At 41.4% G+C, this 25,499-nt stretch overlaps 2 protein-coding genes across 8 annotated transcripts in view; one reads left to right on the forward strand and one right to left on the reverse strand.

The window, feature by feature from the left end:
• LOC308652548 (uncharacterized protein) overlaps positions 1-25,499 on the reverse strand; it is a 243,226-nt gene that overhangs the window by 186,549 nt on the left and 31,178 nt on the right. For 4 of the 7 annotated variants that reach the window (XR_014022814.1, XR_014022815.1, XM_081300444.1 and 1 more), the window contains one exon: positions 1,366-1,566. Coding sequence is in view for 3 of the 7 variants with exons in the window: in XM_081300444.1 (XP_081156570.1) it covers positions 1,366-1,566 (201 nt within the window). In the remaining 4 variants the exon portion in view is untranslated. Of the gene's footprint in view, positions 1-1,365; positions 1,567-21,079; positions 21,313-22,377; positions 24,055-25,499 lie in introns of those variants that run through there. The other 3 variants (XM_081300454.1, XM_081300451.1, XM_081300453.1) reach the window with 2 other exon arrangements.
• Positions 5,350-25,499, forward strand: part of ERCC4 (ERCC excision repair 4, endonuclease catalytic subunit) — a 28,436-nt gene continuing 8,286 nt past the window's right edge. The window contains exons 1-9 of the mRNA XM_081300443.1: positions 5,350-5,576; positions 6,966-7,146; positions 11,515-11,710; positions 12,730-12,937; positions 14,530-14,710; positions 15,674-15,802; positions 17,023-17,133; positions 19,006-19,603; positions 21,258-21,350. Of these exons, the coding sequence (XP_081156569.1) occupies positions 5,370-5,576; positions 6,966-7,146; positions 11,515-11,710; positions 12,730-12,937; positions 14,530-14,710; positions 15,674-15,802; positions 17,023-17,133; positions 19,006-19,603; positions 21,258-21,350 (1,904 nt within the window). The 5' untranslated portion in view covers positions 5,350-5,369. The remainder of the gene's footprint in view (positions 5,577-6,965; positions 7,147-11,514; positions 11,711-12,729; positions 12,938-14,529; positions 14,711-15,673; positions 15,803-17,022; positions 17,134-19,005; positions 19,604-21,257; positions 21,351-25,499) is intronic.

The following is a 25,499-nucleotide window of genomic DNA, read 5'->3' on the forward strand; positions in this document are numbered from 1 at the left end:
CTGAGTCACTGTGAGTACAGGCAAGAATTTTTTTTTTTTTTTTTTTTTTTTAGTGTTTGTAGAGATTGTTGCATTGATAAGACACAATGTATGTGCAAGTGTTGCTGAATTGATAGGAACTTTTTATCATGTATTATCTCAATCCTGGACATAAAAGTTCTACTCTCATCATGAGGCAGTGATCCAAAAACATTTTGCCTTTATGCTAAAGGCAGCTAAAACACAGAAGGATGGCAATCATCTGAGCCACAAGTTCAAATTTAAATGACTGGGGTGGCATTTAAGGCCTTTAGACATCTGAAAGAGCCAGAAGCCGGAAAGTAATTAACATATTTAGAAGTCAGTTAGCCTGGGCTCCGCCCCAGGCATAGTTAGGTGGACTTGGACAAGTTACTCAACACCTCTGAGTCTTAGACTCTCATTTGAAAAAAAAAAAAAAAAGAGAATACTAGCACTTGCCTCAGAGAGTTGCAGAATAAAGTGAGAAAACTGCTTAGTCTCCCCTAATGTATAGTGAGCACTTCACAGAACCTAGGAACTACACTTGCAATGGTGGTTACCTGTTTGCGCCTGGCACAGAGCAGTCCAATGAAGATTTATTTCCCAGCCTCAGCACCCAGCACTTGCCAATCCCACCCCAAGCTCCAGCTGAGCCCTTAAACCACCACAGCAAACTCTAAGAAGCTCCTTGGTGACCAGCCCTAGGAGAGGCGCTCAGCCCAGGGATCACTTCCCTATTATGGGTTTGTTCATGTCCTAAGGAATTTCCACTTGCAGTTCCTTCTGCCCCAAACAAGTTTCTCTCCTTTTCCCCTTGGTTAGCCAGGCTTCAGAGCTGTGCTCAAACGTCAGCTCCTCCAGAAAGCCTTTCTGGACAGCCAAACTAGAAGTTCCCTTATCATATACTCTCAGGACCCCTGGGTTTTTCCTTCATAGCACCTGATTATTGAACACAGGCTCTTTGGTCAGTGGCCTCCTTTTGAGAAAGAACTCCAAGAAAAGGGAGGCCTTGGGGTACTTCCCATCCCTGAATCCAGCCAAGTGTATGGAGCTCTCTGTATCTGTGGGCTCTACAACCACGGATTCAACCAACTTCAGACTGGCAATACTCACAAGTACCACATCAGTAATGAACATGGACAAACTTTTCCCTGTCATCATTCCCCAAACAATGCAGTAAGGACATCTAGTGTCATGGCATTTAGAAATTATTCAAGGAATACAGGGTAAGGGAGGTGACAAGCAAATAGCATACCAATTTGTACAAGGAACTTGAGCAGCTGCATGAAATGGCATCTGCAGGGATCCTGCAACCTAACCCCGACAGATACCAAAGGATGATCCGGGATATGTAGAAAGACTCACCTCAGGGAATGAAGTTGCTTGGAGTGATGATGATGACAGTGGTCTAAGTGTGGCATTTGAGGCAAAGTTAACTGAGGGGTGCTGAGTTCTCACTCGAGTCAGAAAATGATGCTTAATCTCATTCCTAGTCTCACGCCAAAGGCCAAAGGGTAAGTGACTGCCCGGTACACACATGGGCAAAACTGAAAACTGCAGAGTGGCCTAGAGGGAAAGAAATGGTTTCAGTGATCATAATAGTCTAAAGGGGAAAAAAAACAGTCTAAGATACAAAAAATATAAAAGATTTGGAAATTTTTTGTGACAGTAATTTTTTGGCAGGGGGCTCATGGAATCCCTTCACTTTCAGGTGAAAACATTTACCCAGAAACAAAATTAAATTTGTAGACATAATCTGTTACATTTTACAAAAGTCTGCCTCTGTAGATAACAACACTTAACTGTGGCCCACCACACATATTAAATCTAGAACTCACAAGGTATATCTTAGTGCTGATGAAATATTTAAACAATCACTGTGAAATTTTTCTTTCTGCTTTTATTATAAAAGCAATATAAGTTCATGGTAAGAAAAACAAACAGAACAGGAGGGAAGAAACTGAAATCTAAATTTATAATGCTGGTGCCAACCATTCAGTTCAACTCCCCAATGGCCACTGCTAGTGTTGAGATTTTGTATCATTCCAGAGTTTTCCATGCCGTCCACATGAAGATCCAATTTGCTTTTCTGATGTTTTTAGACAAATGGGATTTTACTACATGTTATTGGTTTACAACTGCTCTTTTCTATACATAACAGGCACTGGGTGTCTTTTCCACATTCAACTTTTAATAGCTGCATGACAGTTAACTTAATAGAGGTGCATGAAAAATTGACTAGTCTCCTATGATTGGAGATTTAGTAGAAATGTCCAAGAAGGAACAATGATTCACACAGGTTTCTATTTTCTCGACTAAAAGGCTCAGGGGTCACTCTAGTTAAACTGAGCTAACTGGGCTGCACGAAATAACCACACAAGAGACACAAATACCTTTTTCTTTGGGGTCGCTGTGACAGCTCCTCTGACCTTAAGGGTTTGCAGAAAGAGAGAGAGAGCAGAGCAAGCGCTGGCTGACCCCTTTTATTGAGGGAAGCTATTCAAATGAGGCAAGGGGTCAGGTTTCAGGGGGCTGAGTATCTTCATGATGTCCACTGTCAGCAGGTTGACTGACATCTGGGTAGGCCACACCCAAGGGCACAGTAAGAGGAGGGGACACACACAAGGCACTTCCATGGAAGATTCTATCCTAAACAGGGCAAGGGGTTATATTACAAAGGAACAGGTGAGCGTAGCTTCACCCATGGGGCTGTAGCAAGACACACCCATTTCTGTGACTGAGCGCCTCAGCACCCAGCTGGGGAGTGTAACTCAGTCACCCGTAAGGTTGGCCTCCCACAGATGATGAATGAATACCCTCCTGCACAAGCTCCCCACTAGAACACAAGCCCCATAGTGGCAGGGATTTTGCCCAGTTTGTTTACTCTCAGAAATTAGTACATACACATGGGGCACCCACCGAACACACCAAGCGCCCAGTGAACATTCACTGGGTATATGTATCTTCACATGTGCATCCATCTACACAGGAATTTAAAAGTTATATAAATATTTTTTGACCAATCACCCTCCAAAATGACTGCTTCACTGTATATTCCTATCAGTGGTTTTGTTGTTGTTGCTTTGTTCTGTTTTGACAGCTAGGGACTTCACACATTTAAAGTTCAGTGCAGTAGAAATAATGAAAGCTGTATATTCACTTCCAATTGCTTCACTATAACAAGATAACCGGTTACCTGAAACTGAGTGGCTTAACCAACACAGATTCATTAGCTTCCAGTTCTAGAGGTAAGAAGTCCAAAATGGGTCAGCGGGTGATCCTTCTGGAATCTCTCAGGGTGAATCCTTTTTTATTTTATTTATTTATTTATTTATTTATTTATTTATTTATTTATTGCCATTTTCAACTCCTAACAGCTGTATTTCTTGGCTTAGGGACCCTTTCACATCACCCCAACCTCGGTTTCCCCTGTCACCTCTCCTCTGGTGCTGACCCTTTTACCCCTCTTTTTTCTTTAGAAGAACCCTTGTGATGACACTGGCCTCACCTGGATAACCGGGATAATCTCCCATCTCAAGGTCCTCAGTTTAACCATATTAGCAAAGCCCCTTTTGTCAAGGACAATAACATGCAGATTAGGATGGCACCTTTCAGGAGCCATCTGCCTACCACAGCTGGGCAATCGGGCTAACACATCAGCATTATCAGTTCCAAAACACATTCCCTAAACATGGGCTGAATTCCCATTACCCAATCCTGAACTGAATCTGAGAAACACACTAACGAGCTCCTCAGCCTTGGCCAAATTACATAACCTCCCTGGGCCTCCATCATTCTCACTTGTGGAACTGCAGAGATTAACATCTGTTGCCCGGGAAATGATGCAGTTGTGTCTACAGCCATGTAGTTCCACTTAAGCAGAACTCAGGAATTACTGTATGCTGTTTCCATCATGACAAAATGTAAACAAAAAAAAATAGAATATTAAGAAGGTAGAGAGACAGATCCTCTTGGAATCTGTCAGTGTGAATGTCAATGGGTGCAGATATTCTAGGGAGCAGTGTGTCAATGCGAATGTATCATGAAAACCCTTACAGATATTGGTTCTCTTTGTTCCAGTGATTATCCATTTCCAGAAGTATATTTTAAGGACATAGTTAAATTTCTACACAAAGATATCTAGTGAAAGATTATAATATGGGGGGAAGGCAGAAACAAACTTTTATTAAGTGTTCTCTAATAAAGGATTAGATAAAAAAAAGAAAGAAAGAAAAAGAAAGAAAGAAAAAAGTGTGGTACACCCACATCAGACACCTCAACAGTCATATCAAAGGACTTTGTGAAAGCGCATTAATATCATGTTTTAAAGTTTGCTAACATTAGTGACAAACTAGGGGTTTAGATTAGGATAATTTATTGTGTCACAGAGGTAAAAGAACTCTGTGTGACTGTGTGTGAGTGTGTGTGTGTGTGTGTGTGTGTGCGCAAGTGCACAGAGTTCGGGGGGGAAAAGGACTAAAAACAGATTTATGAAGCAACAGTGGTTATTTCTGGGTAACTGGAATATCAAATCATTTTATTTTTGCTTAGTTGTATTTTCTATTTTCTGGCGATGAAAGTGGAGTCGTGGGGAGGGACAGGGGATTCCTGCACAGGACCAGTCCCCAGTTGGGTTAACAGGCCTCTCTGGGTGTGGACAAATGCGACGCACGGGGTCCCTCTAGTGGAAGGCGGGAAGCAGCTGCTGCGGAGACTCCAGGTTGCGACTTTTAAAATAGCTTATTGTATTTAAGGCCTTTAGGAGCAAAGTAGCTGATATTCTGTTTAATTAAAAAAAATAATAGGGAGGAGGTAAGCTTCAAAAATAAAGACTAACCCTCATCCTGAGGAAAAATCTAGGCGCACCTGAAATACTAACAATTCGCTTTTTTTAACTGTCGATGTTTGGAGATTAAATACCTGAGACTTTCCTCTCTCCTGGGACTTTTGTAGCTTGCGTTCTAAGTCTAAGGTACCCAGAAGCATCAGGATGGAGCCTGAGGCCTGGAAGTGACGCCACTCCCGAGCACTAACACCTCAGAATCTTCGGTTCCACTCGGCTCCACTCCGGACGGTTTGACCAGGACTTGCCCTGGGGTTCGGCTTCCTTCGGCTACCTTCGGGCGACTCTAGTCTCGGCCTCGGTTCCTCTTCAGCTACCTTCGGCTTGCACTCGACTTGCATTCGGCTCTCTTCGGCTACCTTCGTCCCGCACTCGTCCCAGCCTCGGCTTTCCTCGCCTCCTCCTCGGCTGCGTTCGGCCAGCGCTCGTCCTCGCGGGCTCGTCTCTCTTCGGCAGCGTTCGACGAACGCTCGTCTCCGTTCGGCTCTTTCCGCCTTCCTTCGGCCGCGGCCCGGGAAGGGCGCCCATGGAGCCGGGATTGCCGGCTCGACGGATAGCCATGGCGCCGCTGTTGGAGTATGAGAGGCAGCTGGTATTGGAACTACTCGACACTGACGGGCTGGTCGTGTGCGCCCGCGGGCTCGGCGCAGATCGGCTCCTCTACCATTTCCTCCGGCTGCACTGCCACCCGGCCTGCTTGGTGCTGGTGCTCAACACGCAGCCGGCCGAGGAGGTGCGGCGGCCAGTGAGGGGACCCCGGGGCGCCGAGGGCCCCTGAGCGCTTGCAGGCCCTGGCGCGGATGTAGGCTTGCGACAGGGATGGCGGGGCTCGGAGCAGAGGCAGGTCCGAGCTCCGAGGGAGGGCGTTGAGTGGGATCCTTGTCACTGCGCGAGGACCCTGCAAGAGGAGGTGCTCTGAGCGGAGCAGGGAAATGACAGGAGGAGGATGGGGTGGGGGTGGGATGGAGGACCCTGCAAAGGAGGCGCCGAAGTCTGCAGCGGAATCTAGACCTGATAAGGGGGGTGTCCCAAAGCTGGATATTAAGGGTGTTTCTGAGGGTGTCAGAGGATGATGGAGAAGATGCTGAGGCTGGAAACCCCTGTAGTGAAGAGGAAGGCCTGGAGAAATAGCACAGTCCCCCGGAGGGCTAGGGGAAGAGGGCCATGATGTCAGAGGGGAGGGAGCTGGAAGCTGAGGATCCTGGGAAGGTTAACTGAGGTTAGAAGGGCTGACACTGAGGAAGATGGAAGGGGGACACAACTGGGCTGGGGACTGTTGATCCTGAACACAGCCTAGAGAGACAAGTCTGATCACCCCCTAGATAGAGCAGGTGGCCAGGGGAGAAATGTCAGCAGATATAAGTAACCACAAACTCCTTCTGGGTAAGGGACCCCATTTACCTCGTCTACGTATCCCCAGTGCTTGTAGAGTAAACTGGAGGGGTAATGAGCCAAGGGACCTGTTGACATTCTAAAGTCCCTCTAGGATGGTTCGTGATAGAACCAATATCCTAAAACACTATATGGAGAAAGGATTCCCTTGTTATCTTCTGGCTTGAGTGGAAAGCATTTCTAGGTAGCAGAAATCTTTTTGAATCCAGAGTTTAAAAGTTATTTTGTTGTGACTGTTAAAGTGCTAATAATGACTGAAGTACATTTATTCTATAGTGTGACCCCCAAAACAAAACAACAACAACAAAAAAAATAACCTGGTTAAGTGTAGATGGGTTGATTGGTCAGCATAAAGTAATAGCCTAGCTTGTGTATTCACTGTTAAGTTTATTATCTCTGAAAAAGGCAGAAATTCATTTTAAATACCTGCAGTCTATTAAAAACTGCCCAATAGCTGTGGTGCACATACTTTAGGATGTGGTGGTGCACTCCTGTAATCCGAAGGACTTGGGAGGTCAGTGCAGGAGGATGGCAAATTGGAGACCAGCCTCAGCAATTTAGGAAGGCCCTAAGCAATTTAGCAAGATCTTGTTTCAAACAGTTAAAAAAACTGGGGATGTAATTCAGTGGTAAAGCACCCAAGGGTTCAGTCCCCAATACCAAAAAAAAAAAAAAAAAAAAAAAAAAAACCTTTGTTAAATAGCCTACTAATGAGTTTGATTTGATTTAGGAGTATTTTATCAGTCAGCTGAAGATAGAAGGAGTTGAACACCTCCCTTGCCGAGTGACAAATGAAATCGCAAGTAACAATCGCTATGAGGTTTACACAAGAGGTGGTGTCATATTTGCAACAAGTCGAATACTGGTGGTTGATTTCTTAACTGACAGAATACCTTCAGATTTAATAACTGGTAAGAATTTGAAATCTCTTTATGTCTGCATCCATGTGTACTTTCTTATCTTTGTCTGTCTGCTCTGCCCAACTGTACATTAGATCCTTCTTGTGAGCAGCATAGTAGCTCTAGGTCCTTCCTAACTAACCTCACCACAGACAAATGAGCAATGGTTGTGTTATGACCTGACAGAAGCTCATGGGGGGCATAGGACTTTTTCAGCTCCATCACAATTTTATGGAACTAACATTGTATAGGACTTTTTCATAGGACTTTTTCAGCTCCATCACAATCTTATGGAACTAACATTGTATACATGGTCCATCATTGATGGAAACATTATTAAGAGGTGCATGACTATATGTATAAAGCTTGACTTTGCCTTTTATGTTCAATAAATACTTGTAGTCAACTGGCTTTTGCTTTTACAATTTAACCAGATTTTGAAATGTTTGTAAATTTTTTTTTTTTTTGGTACCAAGGATTGAACCCAGGGGCACTCAACCACTGAGCCACATCCCCAGCCCTATTTTGTATTTTATTTAGAGACAGGGTGTCACTGAGTTGCTTAGCACCCTGCTTTTGCTGAGGTTGGCTTTGAACTCGAGATCCTCCTGCCTCAGCCTCCCAAGCCTCTGGGATTACAGGCATGTGCCACCACCCCGAGCTTGTAAATAATCTTTGAATAGTTCCATTAATGCTGTTTTTTCTTAAAGAGTAATTATTTCTTTGATATTAAATTAGGCCAATTATTTGCTTAATTAATTTTAGAACAATGTTTTTATTTTGACCAGAATGTATAGAAAAGAATTTATACATGTAGGAATGCATATCATATAGCTAATTTAGGGACTTTGCTTCTCAGTTTACCCTGTGCTTCTCTCCCATCATAGCACCAGAACACTACTTTACATCTTCCTGTTTATTAGTCTGCCATGCTTGGGAGATAAGCTTTTTAAGCACCAGGAAGACCTTGTTCATCCCAGGCATGTGACTGGTGCATGGCAGATACTAAACACAGTTGTTGGATGCATGATGGTCAGAAGGCAGTGGTATTTAATAAACTTCAGGAAGGCAGAGAACTTGGACATTCATAAGCATTCTCCCTGCTGTGTCTATCATACTGCCCTGAACCTAGAAGAGCATCAAGAAATGTGTAATGAATTAACTGTATGGTTTATATGGTTCAGAGTGAACTGGTTAAGGAAAAGTTTTGTACTCTTTTATAACATTTACAGTTGTTATAAACAGTGGCATGGGCCTTGCAGCCAGACTCACCTGACTTTGAATGCTAATATGTTGCTTACAAACAAGTTCTTTAATTGTTAGAACCTTAGTTTTCTCATTTCTCTCTTTTTTTTTTTTTTTTTTGCTTGTTTGTTTGGTTTTATTTATTTATTTATTTGTACCAGAGATGAACCCAGGGTCACTTAATCACTGAGCCACACAACCCCAGCCCCTTTTATGTCTTATTTTGAGACAGGATCTTGCTAAGGTGCTAAGGGCTTTGCTAAGTCGCTGAGGCTGGCTTTTGAACTTTCAATCCTCCTGCCTAAATCAAGAAAATTGTGCCTCTTAGAATTATAAGGATCAAATGAGATAAAATAAAATGCTCAGCATAGTGCCCGGTACATAGTAAACTCTTAATAAATGATAGCCTAAAAATGGCTTTTTTGAACCAGAAATCTTTCTGTGTCATAAAGTTTCTTACTGTTGGCTACTTTATCCTAAGCTTGGTTTTATTTATTTATTTTTTTTAAATTGACAGAATGAAAAACACATAGAAACTGCCACTAGATGTCAGTATTACTCTGTTCCGCCTCAGCTAGTTAGGCAGAAAGCTGTTAGAATCCAGGCCACCCTCAGGTCCAGCTTGTAGGTGGTTCCTAATTAAAAGTGCCAGATTCCCTCCCCTTTCTCATCAAGTCTCAACCAGTAATGAAGGTGGGACTGCGCTTGCTTGGCTTTGTGGAATGCAAATTAATGCCAGAAATGAATTCTTTCCAGTTCCTCTTCCCTTGGGATTCTCCCCCAGGATCCCTGTAAGAATCTCATCAAAACTTCTACAGACTCAAGGGCATTCCCTGGAGCGTGTGACCCCCTGAAAAGTACTGACCCCCCCCCCCCCAGCTCCAACCATTTTCTCTGCTCCCACCTATTATCACAGCCATTCTTTCCCAGGTCTCCCTGACAACTAGAACTCCTAAATAGAGAGAGAACTTTACAATTATCTACCCAGATTGTACTTTCCAAAGAATGTAAGACAGGACAATGCATTGTTTATTGCTAAAACTGATCCTGCTATCTCCGGAGAGAATTCAGAACATCCTTCCCAGAATTTTTTTTTTTAAGAAAGTTCCATGTTAGAGTTTTTTTGTAAACCCAGTGCTGGAATTCAGTTTTATATTCATTCAACAAACATTTCACTTATTAAGGATTCCTGGGTTTTGCAGAAAGGTGCTGAAGCTATGAAGGTGAGCAAGCAGTATGGTGAACTTAAGTTCAAATATGGCGGTCTGTGAGCTCACCTTCACTGTGCACCAGGTCTGTGTCCCTAGGCAGGTTCCTTAATTTCTCTATGCCTTGGTCTTTTTTACCTGTAAATCAGGAATGCAGTAGGGCCTCCCATTGAGGCATAGAGTGCCTGAGATGCAAAATGGGTTCTCCTTCCTTCTGGGTTCTGGAAGAATGACAACCCTTCTGCACACCATATTTTCTAAAATTGAGGTTCACTTTTTCTTCAGTAGTACATTTTTGTTGTCTATAACTTTATATAATATTTCAACCCAAGCTAACTAGACTGTGGCCCATTTATAGAATCCTTGGGAAAGACCCATCTACTACATATTCTAAAACTGAGGTTTACCTTTCCTTTAGCAGTCCATTTTTATTATTATTAACTTTATGTAATATTTTAACCAGGCTAATAAAAAGTTGCTTATACACAGAGAGAGTTCTTGGAAAAACAGCCTACTCAGTACAGAATATTTTCTGGGTAGTAAAGTAGTATGTATATGTATTGGAGGTTATTAGAAAATATTTTATCTATAGATTTCTAAGTTAATTTTTATCACATTGGAAACATAATTTGATTAGAGTAAATTTTAGTTCCATCCACATAGATCTAATAGGGGTTGAATCCAGGGGCACTTAACCACTGAACGACATCCCCAGCCCTTTTAATTTTTTTGCTTTGAGACAGGGTCTTGCTAAATTGCTGAGGCTGACTTTGAATTTGCAATCCTCCTGCCTTAGCCTCCCGAGCCACTGAGATTACAGCTGTGCGCCACTGCACCCTGCTAGATCCAATATTTAAATGACAAAATAGCAGACTAAGATTTGAGTTTATTGAACTATGACAAGGGCTCCTAACTCATCATTAGTATCATTTTTCAAACCCTGTGAGTGATAAAACTGGTACTGAAAATACACACGTATATGTATGGCAAATGTATGTACATGTGTGTGCGTGTGTAGCACATGTATATAGACACAAATGCGCTTACATAGGACTTTATTTATATCTCTCCAGCTGTCTGTGTATATGTGGTTACCAGCTTGATTTAGGCCTGATATTCTGAGAATCATCGTAGAGTAACTGAGTTTTTGATCCAGAAAATGACATCTGTTTACCCTCATATCATCTTGTGTCTCTCCCTGTCATCACTAATCACATTGCATGAAAAATGGCATGTGTCTAAGAAAGAACTTCTGGCCCAACAGTCTCATTTTATAAATGAGAAAACGTGTATTAAGTATATTCATTAAAGGTTTTTATTCTAAATAGACTAGTTTAAATAGACTCAAACTGAAGATACTCTGATTCTGAAAATTGATTCAGTCTCATAGGCGATGCAGGTGTTGTCTGAACTTCCAAACTTAAACTATTTTGTCCCCATTGGGTTCATATACAAAAAGAATTCACTGCCCACCTGCTTCCTTCAGCAGGCCAGCAACCCTATTCCAGGGCCTTGAGGCTTATTGTTTCCTTAGCTGGGACCATTCTTGGCCCAGATGACTCTGGAGGTACTCTTCCCGGTCTCCATCCCACATCTATTAAAGCATCACTTTGGTGAAGCCACCCTGTCTAAAAATCCCAAACCACCACCGCCAGGCCTCATTCTCCCTCTCTTCTCATTCATTCTTTCTCCTTACCACTTGAAACGTGCTAACTATTTTTATTTACTTATATTGTGTACCCCACGTTCCACAGGGGTGGGGGCTCATATCCCTTTTGCTCGTGGCTCTATCCCCAGCCCAGAAAAGGGCCTGCCCCTTGTCAAGTAGGCATTCCAGAAAAGGTAGAAGGAATGTGTGGATGAGCAGAAGTGTGTGTGTGAAAACTGCACGTCTGTTCTGTAGCTTAAACTGTCCCTCCCCCCTCAGGCATCTTGGTGTACAGAGCCCACAGGATAATCGAGTCTTGCCAGGAAGCATTCATCCTGCGTCTCTTTCGCCAAAAAAACAAACGTGGTTTCATCAAAGCTTTCACAGACAACGCCGTGGCCTTTGATACTGGTTTCTGTCACGTGGAAAGAGTGATGAGAAATCTTTTTGTGAAGAAGCTCCACCTATGGCCAAGGTAAATCATGTGTAATACATTTTTGTAATAGGGTCTGCTGTAATTTAATTGCACCTTAAAAATAGAACACAAATATAATACGATGTCAGTGACGAGTTGTACTAGGTAGATAGATGCCCTATCATGTTCCTAACAAATGCATCCAGATATAAGTATATGTGGTCACTCCATTTGTGAATCTTTGGAAAGTAGAAAGAGATTTGAGAGTTCTTTTTCTGAGAGTTACTCAGATCCACTCAAGGACAGCTACTTTACTCCTTCTCAAACATTTAGTGAAGCCCCCAGCAGTTAGAGGCCCACAGACAACACCTTTTACTGAACTGCAGATTTTATTGGCCAGTTCAGCCACTTCGGGTTTGAGGATTACTCACTGGGGAACTGATGCAGAAAGATTTTAAAGAATTTATGTAAATTTCCAGGGAAAACAAAGTTTCAATTTTCAAACAGTTTTGCAACCTTTGCTAGCAAGTATTTTGTTTATACAGTATGTTAAGAGTAGTAGTTGGGGCTGGGGACAAAGCTCAGTTGGTTGAGTGCTTGCTTTGCATGCACTAAGATCCCCAGCACCACATACACACACACACACACAAAAAGAGTAGTAATTGTAATACTTTTCCTTTTTTGATTGTACCTTATTTCAGAAGTCAGCAAACTTTTCCTATAAACGACCAGAGAGTAGATATTTTGGGTTTTTCAGGCTATATGGCCTGTCACAATAACTCAGCTCTGTTGTTGAAAAATCAAAAGTAGCCGAAGACAATGGGAAACAGTGGGTGGACTGTGTTTCATAAGCCTAATGAAAACAGGCCTTGAACTTGGCCCAGACCGGAGTCTGCTGACCCTGCCTTATTTGATTTACTTCTATTGATGGAGGTCCAAAGTCGTCTTAAAAACATTACCATTTTGCTTTCCATTTTGTTCATTCCATAATTTCATTTGCAAAAACTATTACAGTATTAAAAACTGGAATCAGGAAAACATAGCTCTGTTGAAACTCCAGAAACTATTTGTCTCTTCAGGTTCCATGTGTCCGTCCACTCATTCTTAGAGCAGCACAAGCCTGAGGTGGTGGAGATCCATGTTTCCATGACACCTGCCATGCTCGCCATCCAGACAGCCATCCTGGACATCTTAAATGCATGTCTCAAGGAGCTGAAGAGCCACAACCCAACTCTTGAAGTGGAAGATTTATCTTTAGAAAATGCTATTGGGAAACCTTTCGACAAGGTGCTCTTTTTTTCTTTTCTACTTTAAGTATGATTTGTTGCCATTTTAAAGAATGCAAGTTCTTTTAATATTTGCAGTGTTCTTAATAGAAATGTGCTGTTATCTTACAATTCAACTGGAAATGATTTAAGGTATACCTGCTTTGGTTTATCGCAAAGTCTTTGTAGTAAAATAGGGCGGCTCAGCATGTGAGCATAACTCAATTTTGCAGCTCTTTTGTAAGTAGTCGTCTCTTATTTTAACTATAGTCAAGAAGAGTATACATAACTTTGCTCTGAAATGGCAATATTTGGATATCTACAGGTAGAAGAGTTTTACATAAGAATGCTTCGTAATTATGCATGAATTTATCATCTCTTTTTTGGAATAAAAAAATAACTTGGGTGATAAATATGAAACCCCCTGTGTCTTAAAATTACATTCCAAATTGAGAAAATGGTATGACATTAGTTTGGGGAGTTTTTTTTCACCATATGTTAATTTTAATACTGGTATATAAATGTCTAATATTATAATGAATTATAGATCCAGAAAATGCTGGCTTTTAAAATTTCCAAGCAACTTTTTGTTATACTTTGGTAGAAGATGTTAATGTCTTTTTTAAGCTCTGAATCAATTTCTGTGTTACTGATGATTATCAAAAAGAACAAGTTTAACTTCTCATTTCTCTGAGTCTTTCAGAGAATCACTTTTATTGTGAAATATTAACACATAAAACTAATTTCATGTATTCTGTTTCTCCATCCTAAAGTGTGTTATAATTTAATGAGTGCTGATAATTTGTATATATGATATAAATGGCATATATCATATATATTATTTATACACATATAGACTATATATGACACTAAACACTAGAAAAATAAAAATAGCCTATATATTTTACACTGGATATCTGTTTATCATCCACTGGCTAATAAAAGCCAAAGCATTGTTTTAGATGTTCTTTTAGTAGTCACATTTAAACATAGACATAGCTTGTATCTTGTTTAAAAAAAAATTAACCTTTTGTAGATCTTTTTACAAAAGAGGCATGTCGTTAGTTTAATGTCCCAACTTGTCTAGGACAGTCTTGGCATCTTCCTGTGGTCCTGGAGTAATTATTAATAGTAAATCATTTCATTTTTATCAGAGTCCTGGTTCGGCCAGTAGATTACATGGTCTTCCAAGTAACTATCTGCTCAGTATTCAATTTGTTAGATGAGATGCTGTGCAATGACACTGCTTCTGTTCATTAAAACAGATACTGATTTTCTGATGTTTATCAGGCTTTTTCCCTCCTTGACAATAATATAGATAAACATAATAATAGGTTGACTACTATCTGATCATAAAGATTATAGCAAAAGATACTCGGCTTTGTATTTGAAAAATTAGATTTATTATTAGAATTTTATGAACTGAAATTTTCTAGTCACTTCCTTGGGGAATAATGTTTTGGGTTCCTAATTGTAGTAAAGTATATATCACGTGAAAATTTACTGTTTTAACCATTTTTAGGGAACAAGGAGCAATCCTCGTTGAAGGTACAGTTTGTGTTAGAAAGCTGTATTGAATATATTTAGCAATACTCAGTTTTATTCTTGTTTTAGACAATCCGCCATTATCTGGACCCCTTGTGGCACCAGCTTGGAGCCAAGACCAAATCCTTGGTTCAGGATTTAAAGATACTGAGAACTTTGCTACAGTATCTCTCTCAGTACGACTGTGTCACATTTCTTAACCTTCTGGAATCTCTGAGAGCAACGGAGAAGGCTTTTGGTCAGAATTCAGGTGTGATATAACACTATTAATATTATTCTAGGAGTTGATTTGAATAAAGTGTTAGATTTGGGGGGGGCCAGATATGGGACGTGCTATATTCAACTACATGTTATATACTAAGATCTCAAATTACATTTTATGTTCACTGCACAAGGATGTAGGTTTTATTGATAGCTAATGTTTCCGCCTACATAACTTCTGTTCTGTGTAATAATAAATATTCATATCCATTCCAGGCAATTTTATTTCTAGAAAAGACCGCGTATAGTACAGGCAGTCTCCAACTTAGAAATAGGTTGTGTTCTGGAAGTTTAGTTGTTAGGCATTTAAAATTCATTTTCCCCAAAGAGACAGCAAGGGGTGGATTTCGTCAGCTAGTATTGAGGACTGAAAAGAAGAGATTTGCAGGAAATAACACATATACACAACTGGCCGCCATCTTATTTTCCTGCCAGCTACACCCTTCCCCCATTACCAGGACCCTCGGCACAAAGGGTCAAGATTTAATACAATTAATAATTTGTACTCCTTCAGAATCATTCTTAAGTCATAACCTTTAAACGTTAAGTCAGTAAAGAATGCATTTACTGCTAGTACACTTTCCTTCCGCTGCCTTGGTTTACACAAATGCATCAATAATGTGATCCACCACAGGACTTTTATACCTTTATTGGAAATATCAACACAGTGGTTTAAAAAAAAGGCCAAATAATGTCTTTGTATTATTTTGAGAAGAGTTTGGGCATTACAGACTGCCTAAAAACATCTTGGGAACACCCAGGAGTCCATGGACCATACTTCAAAAATCACTAGTCTAGCCAAACAGTGGTAGAGGCCATAACTATGAGGAAAGTCCTGGTAGGTAGGAAAAGAAGATGGCGGCCAACTGGATATGGTCATGTGACCGTCAAGAGACTATTTTAAATTAACCATGAATTGAAGCCTTTTTTTTTTTTTAACTTTTTGCACTAGGTTGGCTGTTTCTTGACTCCAGCACCTCAATGTTCGTAAATGCTCGAGCAAGGGTTTATCATGTTCCAGATGCCAAAATGAGTAAAAAAGGCAAAATGCCTGAAAAAACGGAGATGAAAGAAGGGCAAGGTACTTAAGTCATTAAGTGTTTCTTTTATTTAAGTATTTGGCGTGGAAACACCAAGTTAAAAATGTAAATTACATTCTTCAGCAACATGTTAAATACATATGTGCATGTTATTTGTTCATAAATTGAAGGTATTGAGCATGACAAATCTCAGATTGCCAAAGGATTCCAAATAACAATGATCCAGTACCAATCAAGAGTATTCTTACTGCTATGTAAAAACTATAAATTGATTTTTTTAATAAAACTCCAAAGTAACTACTATCTTGGCACTTAAAGTCTTGTGTAACTTTTTTTTTTCTTTTTGGTAGTGGGGATTGAACCCAGGGGTGCCTTACCTCTGAACTACATCCCATCCCTTTTTACTTTTTATTTTGAGACAGGGTCTTGCTGAATTGCTGAGGCTGCCCTGAAACTTTCAATCCTCTTGCCTCATCCTCCCCAGTTACTGGGATTACAGGTGTGCCCCACCATGCCTGCCCCCTTTTAACTTTTAAAGAATGTAAATAGAGGGGCTGGGGATGTAACTCAAGCGGTAACGCGCTCGCCTGGCATGCGTGCGGCCCGGGTTCGATCCTCAGCACCACATACCAACAAAGATGTTGTGTCCGCCGAGAACTAAAAAATAAATTAAAAAAAAAAAAAAGAATGTAAATAGACTAGAAGGAGGAACCTGCGGATTTGATTCTAACATCTAAATATAGTATCAAATATCACTAGTCTTCTTAAAGGGATGGATAGAATTAATACTTACTTTCTGTCTAGTTTAAAGGTCTGACTCAAGATTTAATTAATACATATTAATGCTGTGTTTGAGTATTGTAGAAATAAATGTTTGATTGTTGTCTTCTTTTCTCCATGTTCAGGATTATAAAAATTGGGGGGATTTTGGAAATAATACTATCACTCTATACCAGTTCCCCGTACAAAGCATCACAGTAGTCAGCTAACATAGAACCATCTCCTTTTAGCACCATGCATGTAACTTTCTGTTAAGGCTTCATACCACCTGTGTTAGTGCCGGTTTGAAGTATCTGTCATTTAGACCTTAAGTAGGGCTTTTTTAGGAAAGCAGGTTCTATCTAGCATCATTCCATCAATTGATAACTGGAAGGGTGCTGGTGTAAGCTTATGAGATGGTGCTGGTGAACTAAAAGCCTTCGGAATACCTGAGGAGTAGATAATATCACATAGAATGAGGTTATCTTTTATGTCTATGCAGAATCAAAAAAGGAACTGGTCCTAGAAAAGAACCCCAAGTGGGAGGCACTGACTGAAGTACTGAAAGAAATTGAGGCCGAAAATAAGGAGAGCGAAGCCCTTGGTGGCCCAGGTAGGAATAAAGGACATGATGACATTTGCTTTCAGATGAGCCTTAATTTGACAAGCTCTTTAACTATTTTGTTTATAAACTGTAGCTGAATAAATGCCAGTAGAATGCAGATCCTACAGCAGTCTCCATTCTATTCCTTTGATGTGATTTTTCTCCAAGTTAAATCATTGTGCATTCATGAAGCAGGTTTTTCACTGATTGGGTTATCAGGACTTCTATTTAAAGATTCAGCTAATCTCTGCATATGTATTCACCAGGCCTTCAATCTGGAATCCCTAAGGAATAAGCCAATGGGTTTGTGTTATAACTCAGCAAAAGAGGCTTAACTCCTGTGGAGTGACATTGGGCTAACCCTAGAAAAAAATACAAATTTTAGGCCTGCTGTCTTCAAACATGGGTATTCTAGTAGATTGACACAATAGACCAAACATGAACTATAAATTTAAAAATAAGACCAGATCAAAAAGAAAAGTATCTATTGAGTCTCTGAACTCCTACAAAGCAACCAAGGAGCACCCAATCCTTGTGTTAGTAAATACACTGATAATAATATCCCAGAACTTACATGCTATGATTTATGACCCGGGGTCATAGGTGCTCACTGCAGAAAAGTAAAAAAGATAAAGAAAGGGAGAAGGAGAAATTGCCTCTAGCAGCTGATGTTAACATTGGTGTGTTTCTTTCCAGGTTTCCTTTCAAGAGTTTTTTATTTCACACTATTAAAGTCATTAGCATAGTTAATAATTTTTGGATATAGAATTAATGGGTCAAATGGAATTAACATTTTTAAAGTTCTTTAGACATATTATCACACCAGTTTCTATCAAGTTCTCATTTCTTTTAGCAACCTAAGAGCTTATCTCTTTTTAACCTAGCTGTTTGTTATGAGTACTCACGTATCTGTACATATAGTTTATATACATCTAACAGTTGTATTAATTTGATTGAAGAAGATGTTTTAAATTTTGATATCTGATAAGCTCCATAGTTTCTGAAATGCATTTTTTTCTTCTGTGAATCGTATTCATTTCCTTGGCCAATTTAGACCATGTCCACAGTTTGTATTAGCTCTTTATACAGTAAAGATTACTAACGTTTGTCATAGTTATTAAAAGTTCTGTGACTGCACCTTTCTTAAATACAGCTTTCTATATTATTCTTATAAAGTAAAAACAATGGTCTCTAGGGGAAGGTGGTTGTTTTGCAGTGCTGAGGATCAAACCCAGGGCCTGCCAGGCTAGGCAACTCCTCTGCCACTCCTTTACCACTGAGCTACACCCAACCTCTTCCACTGCTTTTAAGTCTAGATCATAATCTCCATCAAGAAATGGATAGTCACTTCTTTTTATTTTTTTTTATTTATTTCATTTTTTTAATTTTTTTAGTCATAGTTAGACACAATATCTTTATTTTATTTTTTTACTTTTATGTGGGGCTGAGGATTGAACCCATCACCTCCCACGTGCTAAGCCAGAGCTCTACTGCTAAGCCACAATCCCAGCCCACTTCTTTTTCTTCTTGAGTTAATTTTTAACATTTGACTTTATAATCCATTTGGAATTTATTCGGGCATAAAAGATCCTCTGCAAAGTTATTAATTAAAAAGAGCTTCCTTAAAGCCACTGTTCGGCTGCGGCTGTACTTTCCATGAGACTCTAAATAGCTCTGGCTTCAACTTGACACAAAAGATTTAAGAAACCCTGCCAAAGAGGGAAGGGAAGGCACGCAGTGGGCACCCAAGACCCTTTTTAGACGATTTGTAACTTGTGGCTCCATTAGAGGAGGCTGAGGTGCCTCTGCGTTGGAGGAAGCAGTGAGGGACGCGGGAAGGGACCGGCGCGATCACCAGGTAACGCTCTTCCCTGCTTCTAGGCCAGGTGCTCATCTGTGCCAGCGATGAGCGCACGTGCGCCCAGCTGCGGGACTACCTCACTGCGGGCGCCGAGGCCTTCTTGCTGAGGCTCTACAGGAAGACCTTTGAGAAGGACAGCAAAGCTGAAGAGGTGTGGATGAGATTCAGAAAGGAGGACGGCTCCAAGAGAGCCGTGAAATCCAACAAAAGACCCAAAGAGCCCCAGAACAAAGATCGGGCCTCTGCCAAAGACAGGAGTCTCAAGAAGAAGAAGCGAAAGTTGACGCTGACTCAGATGATCGGAAAGTCAGAGGAACTGGAAGAGGCCGCGGACGTGGAGGAAGGTTACCGCAGAGAAGCGGGCAGCAGCCCGGAGAGTGGCGAGGAGGAGGTGAAGCACGAAGCCTTCGATGTCAATCTGTCCTCGGATGCCGCCTACGGGATCCTCAAGGAGCCGCTCACCATCATCCACCCACTGCTGGGCTGCAGCGACCCGTATGCACTGACCAGGGTGCTGCACGAAGTGGAGCCGCGGTACGTGGTGCTCTACGACGCAGAGCTCACCTTTGTCCGGCAGCTGGAAATATACAGGGCCAGCAGGCCCGGGAAACCTCTGAGGCAAGTCACAAAGAACATTGGCAGTTTGCTTACCTCCCACATTCCACTGTGACCACGCAGGTTGGGCTTATGGAACCTTATTTTGCTTTTTGATGAATCTGAGCAGCATGGGACGAATGTCAGATGCAGTAGCTGAGCATCAGACCTAAGGGACTACCCCTGTTCTTGTTGCACTGCACAGTGTTCTTTCTGTGATAGTTTCCAACTTATGGGGTGCAGCGTAATGTTTTAGCATTCTAAGTTCTACCAGAAGTTATAACTATGACTTGGCTGAATCATTTTAATCTTATAAAATGTCTTTCTTATAAATTTTAATAAGTGACTCTCTAAATTACATCCACATAAAATGAAAGCATTTGGAGGGGGGATTACTATACCCAGTTTTCTTGAGTTTCAAGAAGGATCAAATGAAAAATCTACAGAAATACCACATGAGAAAACGATGCCTCCCAAGGAATATAGTGTTCTAGCTCTCCACTTATCTGAGGGGAAATAAACAGCAAAATTAATATCCTGAACTCAGCCTGAACCAAAAGCAGAGCCAAAAGAAACCTTTCTCGCAGTCTAACTAATGCAGCCTTTCAGAGTGGAGATGAATGGAGGAGCTGGATCAGAAATAATACAGAGATAAAGAGATTAGATGAAGCTGGTAAAATCACTACAGGCTGGTAAATTTTTCATACTTTACTATTGATCAACTTTGTAGCTAGTGTGTGTGTAGAAGTTTCTTTCTTGTCTGAGCACAGAATAGCATATTATTTGGAGCAGAAGAGACCCCAGGGTACAGCTACCAGCTCTGTCAGTGGGAAACTAAGGCCCAGAAGTGGCGAGGGACTTGGCCTCAGCCACAGGATGCATCCACAGGAGAGCCAAGGCCCCTTAACTCTTTGCCCACTGATTTCCCTGTCTGTTCGTCAGAGAAACATAATCCAGGAAGATGAAGGCTAAAAGAAAAACCAAGGCTGAAAAGGGAGAGTACCTCTGATAAAGAAAACCACTGAGGAGCAGAGGTGCTTAATTCAGCTTTTAGCTGCAAACAAGATATATTAAAAGCAGGCCTTTTTAAGAGAAAATATATCAAATTATTTTTTGAGATGCCTAATAGAATCCATATGTCCTTTCCATCCATGTACTTATATAAAATGTGTGACGGCTCTGTTCTGTTAATATGTGAATAAAAGAAAACCAAGAAAGTATTGTGAAGGTAAAGGTCATATAGATTCATCTGTTTATTTTTCACCAATGTGACCTTTTATAAGCCGGTTTTTATAACTCTTCTCCAGCTTAAGTTTGGCAGAGATGCAGAGAAAAAATTAAAAAAAGAGAAGCCTCTAAAATTCTGTTTTATGTTTATGAGGAGAGAATTATTCTATCCCTCCAGATAGATTTCAGTATTATCCTTCACTCTGTTCCCCCATTTGATGAAAGAATTAAAAAAAAAAAAAAAAAAAACTCTTTGGGGAATGAGACCTTTGACAGGTGGGGTTTAGGCAGCTGAATTTGACTAAGTACGTAATGAATGGTAACTTTGATTCTTAGTCAAACATTTATTATTTGAGCAGTCTGGGTTGCTGGTTTCAGATGCTCTGCTGCTCCTTTCATGGATTAAAAAGTGCGTTCCTGCAGCCTAAAGGAGTTCTGTCTTGACTTGCAGGGTTTACTTTCTCATATATGGAGGTTCCACAGAAGAGCAACGCTATCTCACCGCTCTGAGGAAAGAAAAAGAAGCTTTTGAAAAACTCATAAGGTACTCCCTCAATGATCAGCATGGATGTCGCGAGAACACCAAGAGCCTTTTACAGGCCAGGGGCCTCTTGGGTGGGGGAAGATGCACCAGCCCTGGGCAAAAGGGGAGGGGGAGGATGGGGAGTGGGGTCCAGCCAGGGTGTCCCCAGACTGTGCCTCTTGCATACTTGCCTTTTCTTCCTCCCTTTCTCTCCCACCATCTCCACTGCTTTTCAGCAGTTTAGTTAATAGAGCACCAGTTGTGTTCCCTACGTGGAATGCTTCAGACTAGAAGTTTTGTTTCGTTTTTTCTTTTTTTTTTTTTTTTCCAGATTTTGGAATATTGGCACATACATAATGAGATACGTTAAAATAGGATCCAAGTCTAAATACAAAGTTCATTTATGTTTCAAATGCACCTTGTACACATAGCCTGAAGGTCATTTGAGACAGCTTTTGTAGCACACCGGCTTTTCGACTGCACCCCAGGACAGAAGTCAGCTGGGGGATGTTTCATTTATACTATCATGTCAGCACTTAGACAGTTTTGGAACAGTGTGGATTTCAGATTTTTGGATTAGGGATGCTGGGCCTATATTGGGAAAATGTTAAAGAAAACTTCTGCTTTTAAAAAACTATAATAGGAAACATCCAAAATCTTACTAAAACATTGCTTCTTTAAGAAATGTCTTCTTAAATCTTCCTCCTCCCCACCTTATGCACAAGATTCCTCCTTTTCCATTGAATTGTGATTTTTTTTTCCCTCCTTGTAAAATCTCCATTGTCCGTAGGTGGGTGGCTACTTTACCATTTACTGGGAAATACTTTTATGACCCATCCAGTTCTGATCCCCATCAGTAGAAACATTCCAGGGAGAAAAAAAAATTTAAGATGTTGTTTATCTGAACATATGTGTATGCTTTTAATAATGGAGATCTGTAGCATTCCAAATCCCAGTAAAAAATGTTTTTCAGCTTAACATAAGGAAAATGTTTATGAGATATTTACAAACTGGTTGGCTACCTCTTGCCCCTGAAAGCTTTCTAGAAATCTGATGATCCTTCACCAGGGATCTTGTCAATGATCTTGTCATTGGAAATTGCAATTAGGTATGGGAAGATGATCTCTAAGGGGCCTCAGAAGCCAGGGCCAAGGCTGGATCAGGCATCATTGAGCTAAGCCACAGAGAGGTTAGACCTTCAGAGACCACGGCCTGCATGAGTGTGGCAGGTCCACACCAGGCTTCCACCCCTCAAGACACTGGCGAGGTACCAGTGGCAACAAGAGGGCAAAAATTATTTTTTAGTGGCAGTCAGCCGCCAGGGCACTAGACAGGATTTCAAAAATGGACAGCCATCCTGCCGCACTGCCTCTAGGTTCTGGGTGGGAATAGTCTATGCCTTCTTGGAGTTTATCCTCCCGTGCAAAAGACCTAGACTCTAAATGACCATAAAGAGCATAATAAATAGGGTTGAGAGCACTGCCAACAGCAAAGGTAAAAGAAAAGATTTAGCAGGAGAGCGGATGGAGGGATCGACCTAGGCCAGAAGCCGGTCGGGAGCAGCTGCAGGAGGCAGGGGTGTTCAAGCTGGTTCTGGAAAAAGCTGTGGGATTTGCCAGACAGATGGGGTGGAAAGCCGGTCACGCTGAACAAAGGGCTCGGGAGTGCGAGAGGCCCACTGAGGGTTTGGGACTTCAGGGCCCAGGACAGCATTGCAGCGCTCTGAGTGGGAATGTGACTTAGGTGAATTTGTAAAGGTTTTCTCTGACATGAAACTGAGAAATGAATCAGCGTGGAAACTAGTCAGAAGACTGATGTGATTGTTGGGTGAGAGAAGGTGGCCTGCATCACTGGGTTAATGGAGAGGACGGGACAGATTTAAGAGATATTTAAGGAGCTAGAATCAAAGAATTGGTGATGTGGGCCAGTACCTCCTACCCATTTTTTCACTCTTTCTTAAAAAACATCCTCTCCCTACATTGTCTCTAATTAAAGTAATTGTCACCAAATCACAAATGAACACCGAGAGCTAAAATATTCAGATTAGGGTATTAGTGTTCCCCTCAAGGGTCCCCAAAGCCACTCTGAGACTCACTGGTTCTCTAGAAGGATTCACATGACTCAGAAAGACTGTTATGTTCACAGTTGGGTTTATTACAGCAAAAGGATACAGATTAAATCAGCAAGGGAAAAGACAGGCAGGTGACATCCAGGGAAACCAGGATTATGCTTCCAAGTGTCCTGCCCTAGAGTCACAGAGATGTGCTTAACTCTCCCGGCAGCCACCTGCGAACGCACGGGCAAGGATTGGCCGCAGAGAAACTCATAGAGCTTTGGCCTCCAGGGTTTTCACGGGGGCCCAGCCACGCAGACCCCAAACCTCAGAGCAAAACCAGGCATTCACCACGAGCCACATTTTTAGCATAACTGTCTAATCAAACGGGGACAAGGGGACATGGGCCCAAGGCCTCAGGCATTCAAAGCCCTCTTACCAGGAAGAATATTCCAGGGGTCATCACTCATGAGCCAAAGGCCATTCCCAAGGAGACAGGCCTGTCTGGGAAGTGGGCAGTTTGAACATCTCCTGTCAAGTGAATTAACCCTTTCCCTGCAGGGCACGGTGGCCAGAGGAGCTTAGACCGCCAGGCAGGCATCGTCTGAGGGGGTGGGTTTTCTGTACCAGCCTTTAGTTGTGTGGCTGCCTCTTCTCTGATACATCAGGAACCTAATTGAGCAAGTGGTACTTTTAGTAGGTAGTGGTCAGGTACAGGAGACCCCATGTCACTCCTGGTTTATGCTCAGTGACATGTAAGTGAACCCCCGCACCTAGACCTCACCCAGCAGAACCTGGAACATGGACTCCCCCACTTCAATGGGACAATGTTTCCACATCAGGTTTTACTCTAATTTTATTTAAGATCCACCATAACTTTTTCTATGGCAATTGCCTACTTGCTATAAATGAAATCTCCCATATTACACAACGATGGTTCTGCTATCTAGAATCCTAAGATATTTGCCTTCCCAGAAAACTTGGGGAATTTGAGAGGTGTTTGTTTAGGAAACAGCATTTGAGGTGTCTCTCTGCTGAAAGAGCATCCCCCCCCCCCCCCCCCGCTCTGTACTTAGAAGAAAATTGAACATGAGAATAAGATAATGTGCTTTTGCCAAGGCCTCCATGGGTGGTGTAAGAACAAAAGCAACACTCCTATTTAACCAGAAGGGAATGAATCAGGCAAACTGGCAGGGGAAGAATTGTTTGGCTGTGTTAAAGATGAGTAGATTACAGATTGATAAGAGAAAAGAGACCACACTACTAGGTATTGATAATAAAATGTTCCCGGGGTAGAAAACTGTAAGATCCTCAGCATGCAAAGTCTTGAGGAGGTCACTGCTTTTCAAAGGAAGTGGTGAGACTATTGGAAATTTTACTGTTAGAAGATACAGTCACAAGATAGGTTAGCTGGAGGGCTTGAGTAAGTGCCCATTTGAAGAGAGACTTCTAATACAGCACCTCCTTCCTATATTAAAATATTGTGCAAGCTGTTCATATGTCACTGAAAATATCAAAGCAAAAGCAGGAGCCCTCAGTACTTTAGATTAAGCAGAAGCAGGACACTGAATTTCCAAAGTTATTTTGTGTCTATCTCGCAGATTAACTCCGATAGTTATGCTAAACGGGAGGACATGGAATCAAAGGTTTACAATGATGGCAAGTTCCTGATGAGCGAATTTGAGAGACTGGTTAGGAAGGCTTATCTTCCTCAGAGTCCAGGTTTCATTTCTGGGGTATATTTTTTTCTCACAAATGGAAACAGTCATGGAATCATTTGAAATCATTTTGGGTATTTTAGTGTAACCCTGGATGTTTCGGGGATGCGGTTACCACATTCTAAGGACAATACAGCAGTCCTAACAGCCACACTGATGCTGCAGTTATTCTGTGCCAAGCGCTGTTCAGAGCAGCTTACGTGTCTAATGCAGTCCTCAGAGCAATCTTTTGAAGTGAGTTTTATTATTAGCCCCATTTTACAGATGAAGAAATTGAGGCACAAAGCCATTAAATGACTTGCCTAAGGTCACACAGCCAGCAAGTGGTTCAGATTCACATGACATGGAACAGGATCTGCCCCCCACAGGTGACAGACCAATCGGGAAATGGGGATGCCG

The sequence above is a fragment of the Spermophilus citellus genome (genome assembly GCF_964194105.1).
Source record: "Spermophilus citellus genome assembly, chromosome: 6".
NCBI classification, from domain to species: Eukaryota; Metazoa; Chordata; class Mammalia; order Rodentia; family Sciuridae; genus Spermophilus; species Spermophilus citellus.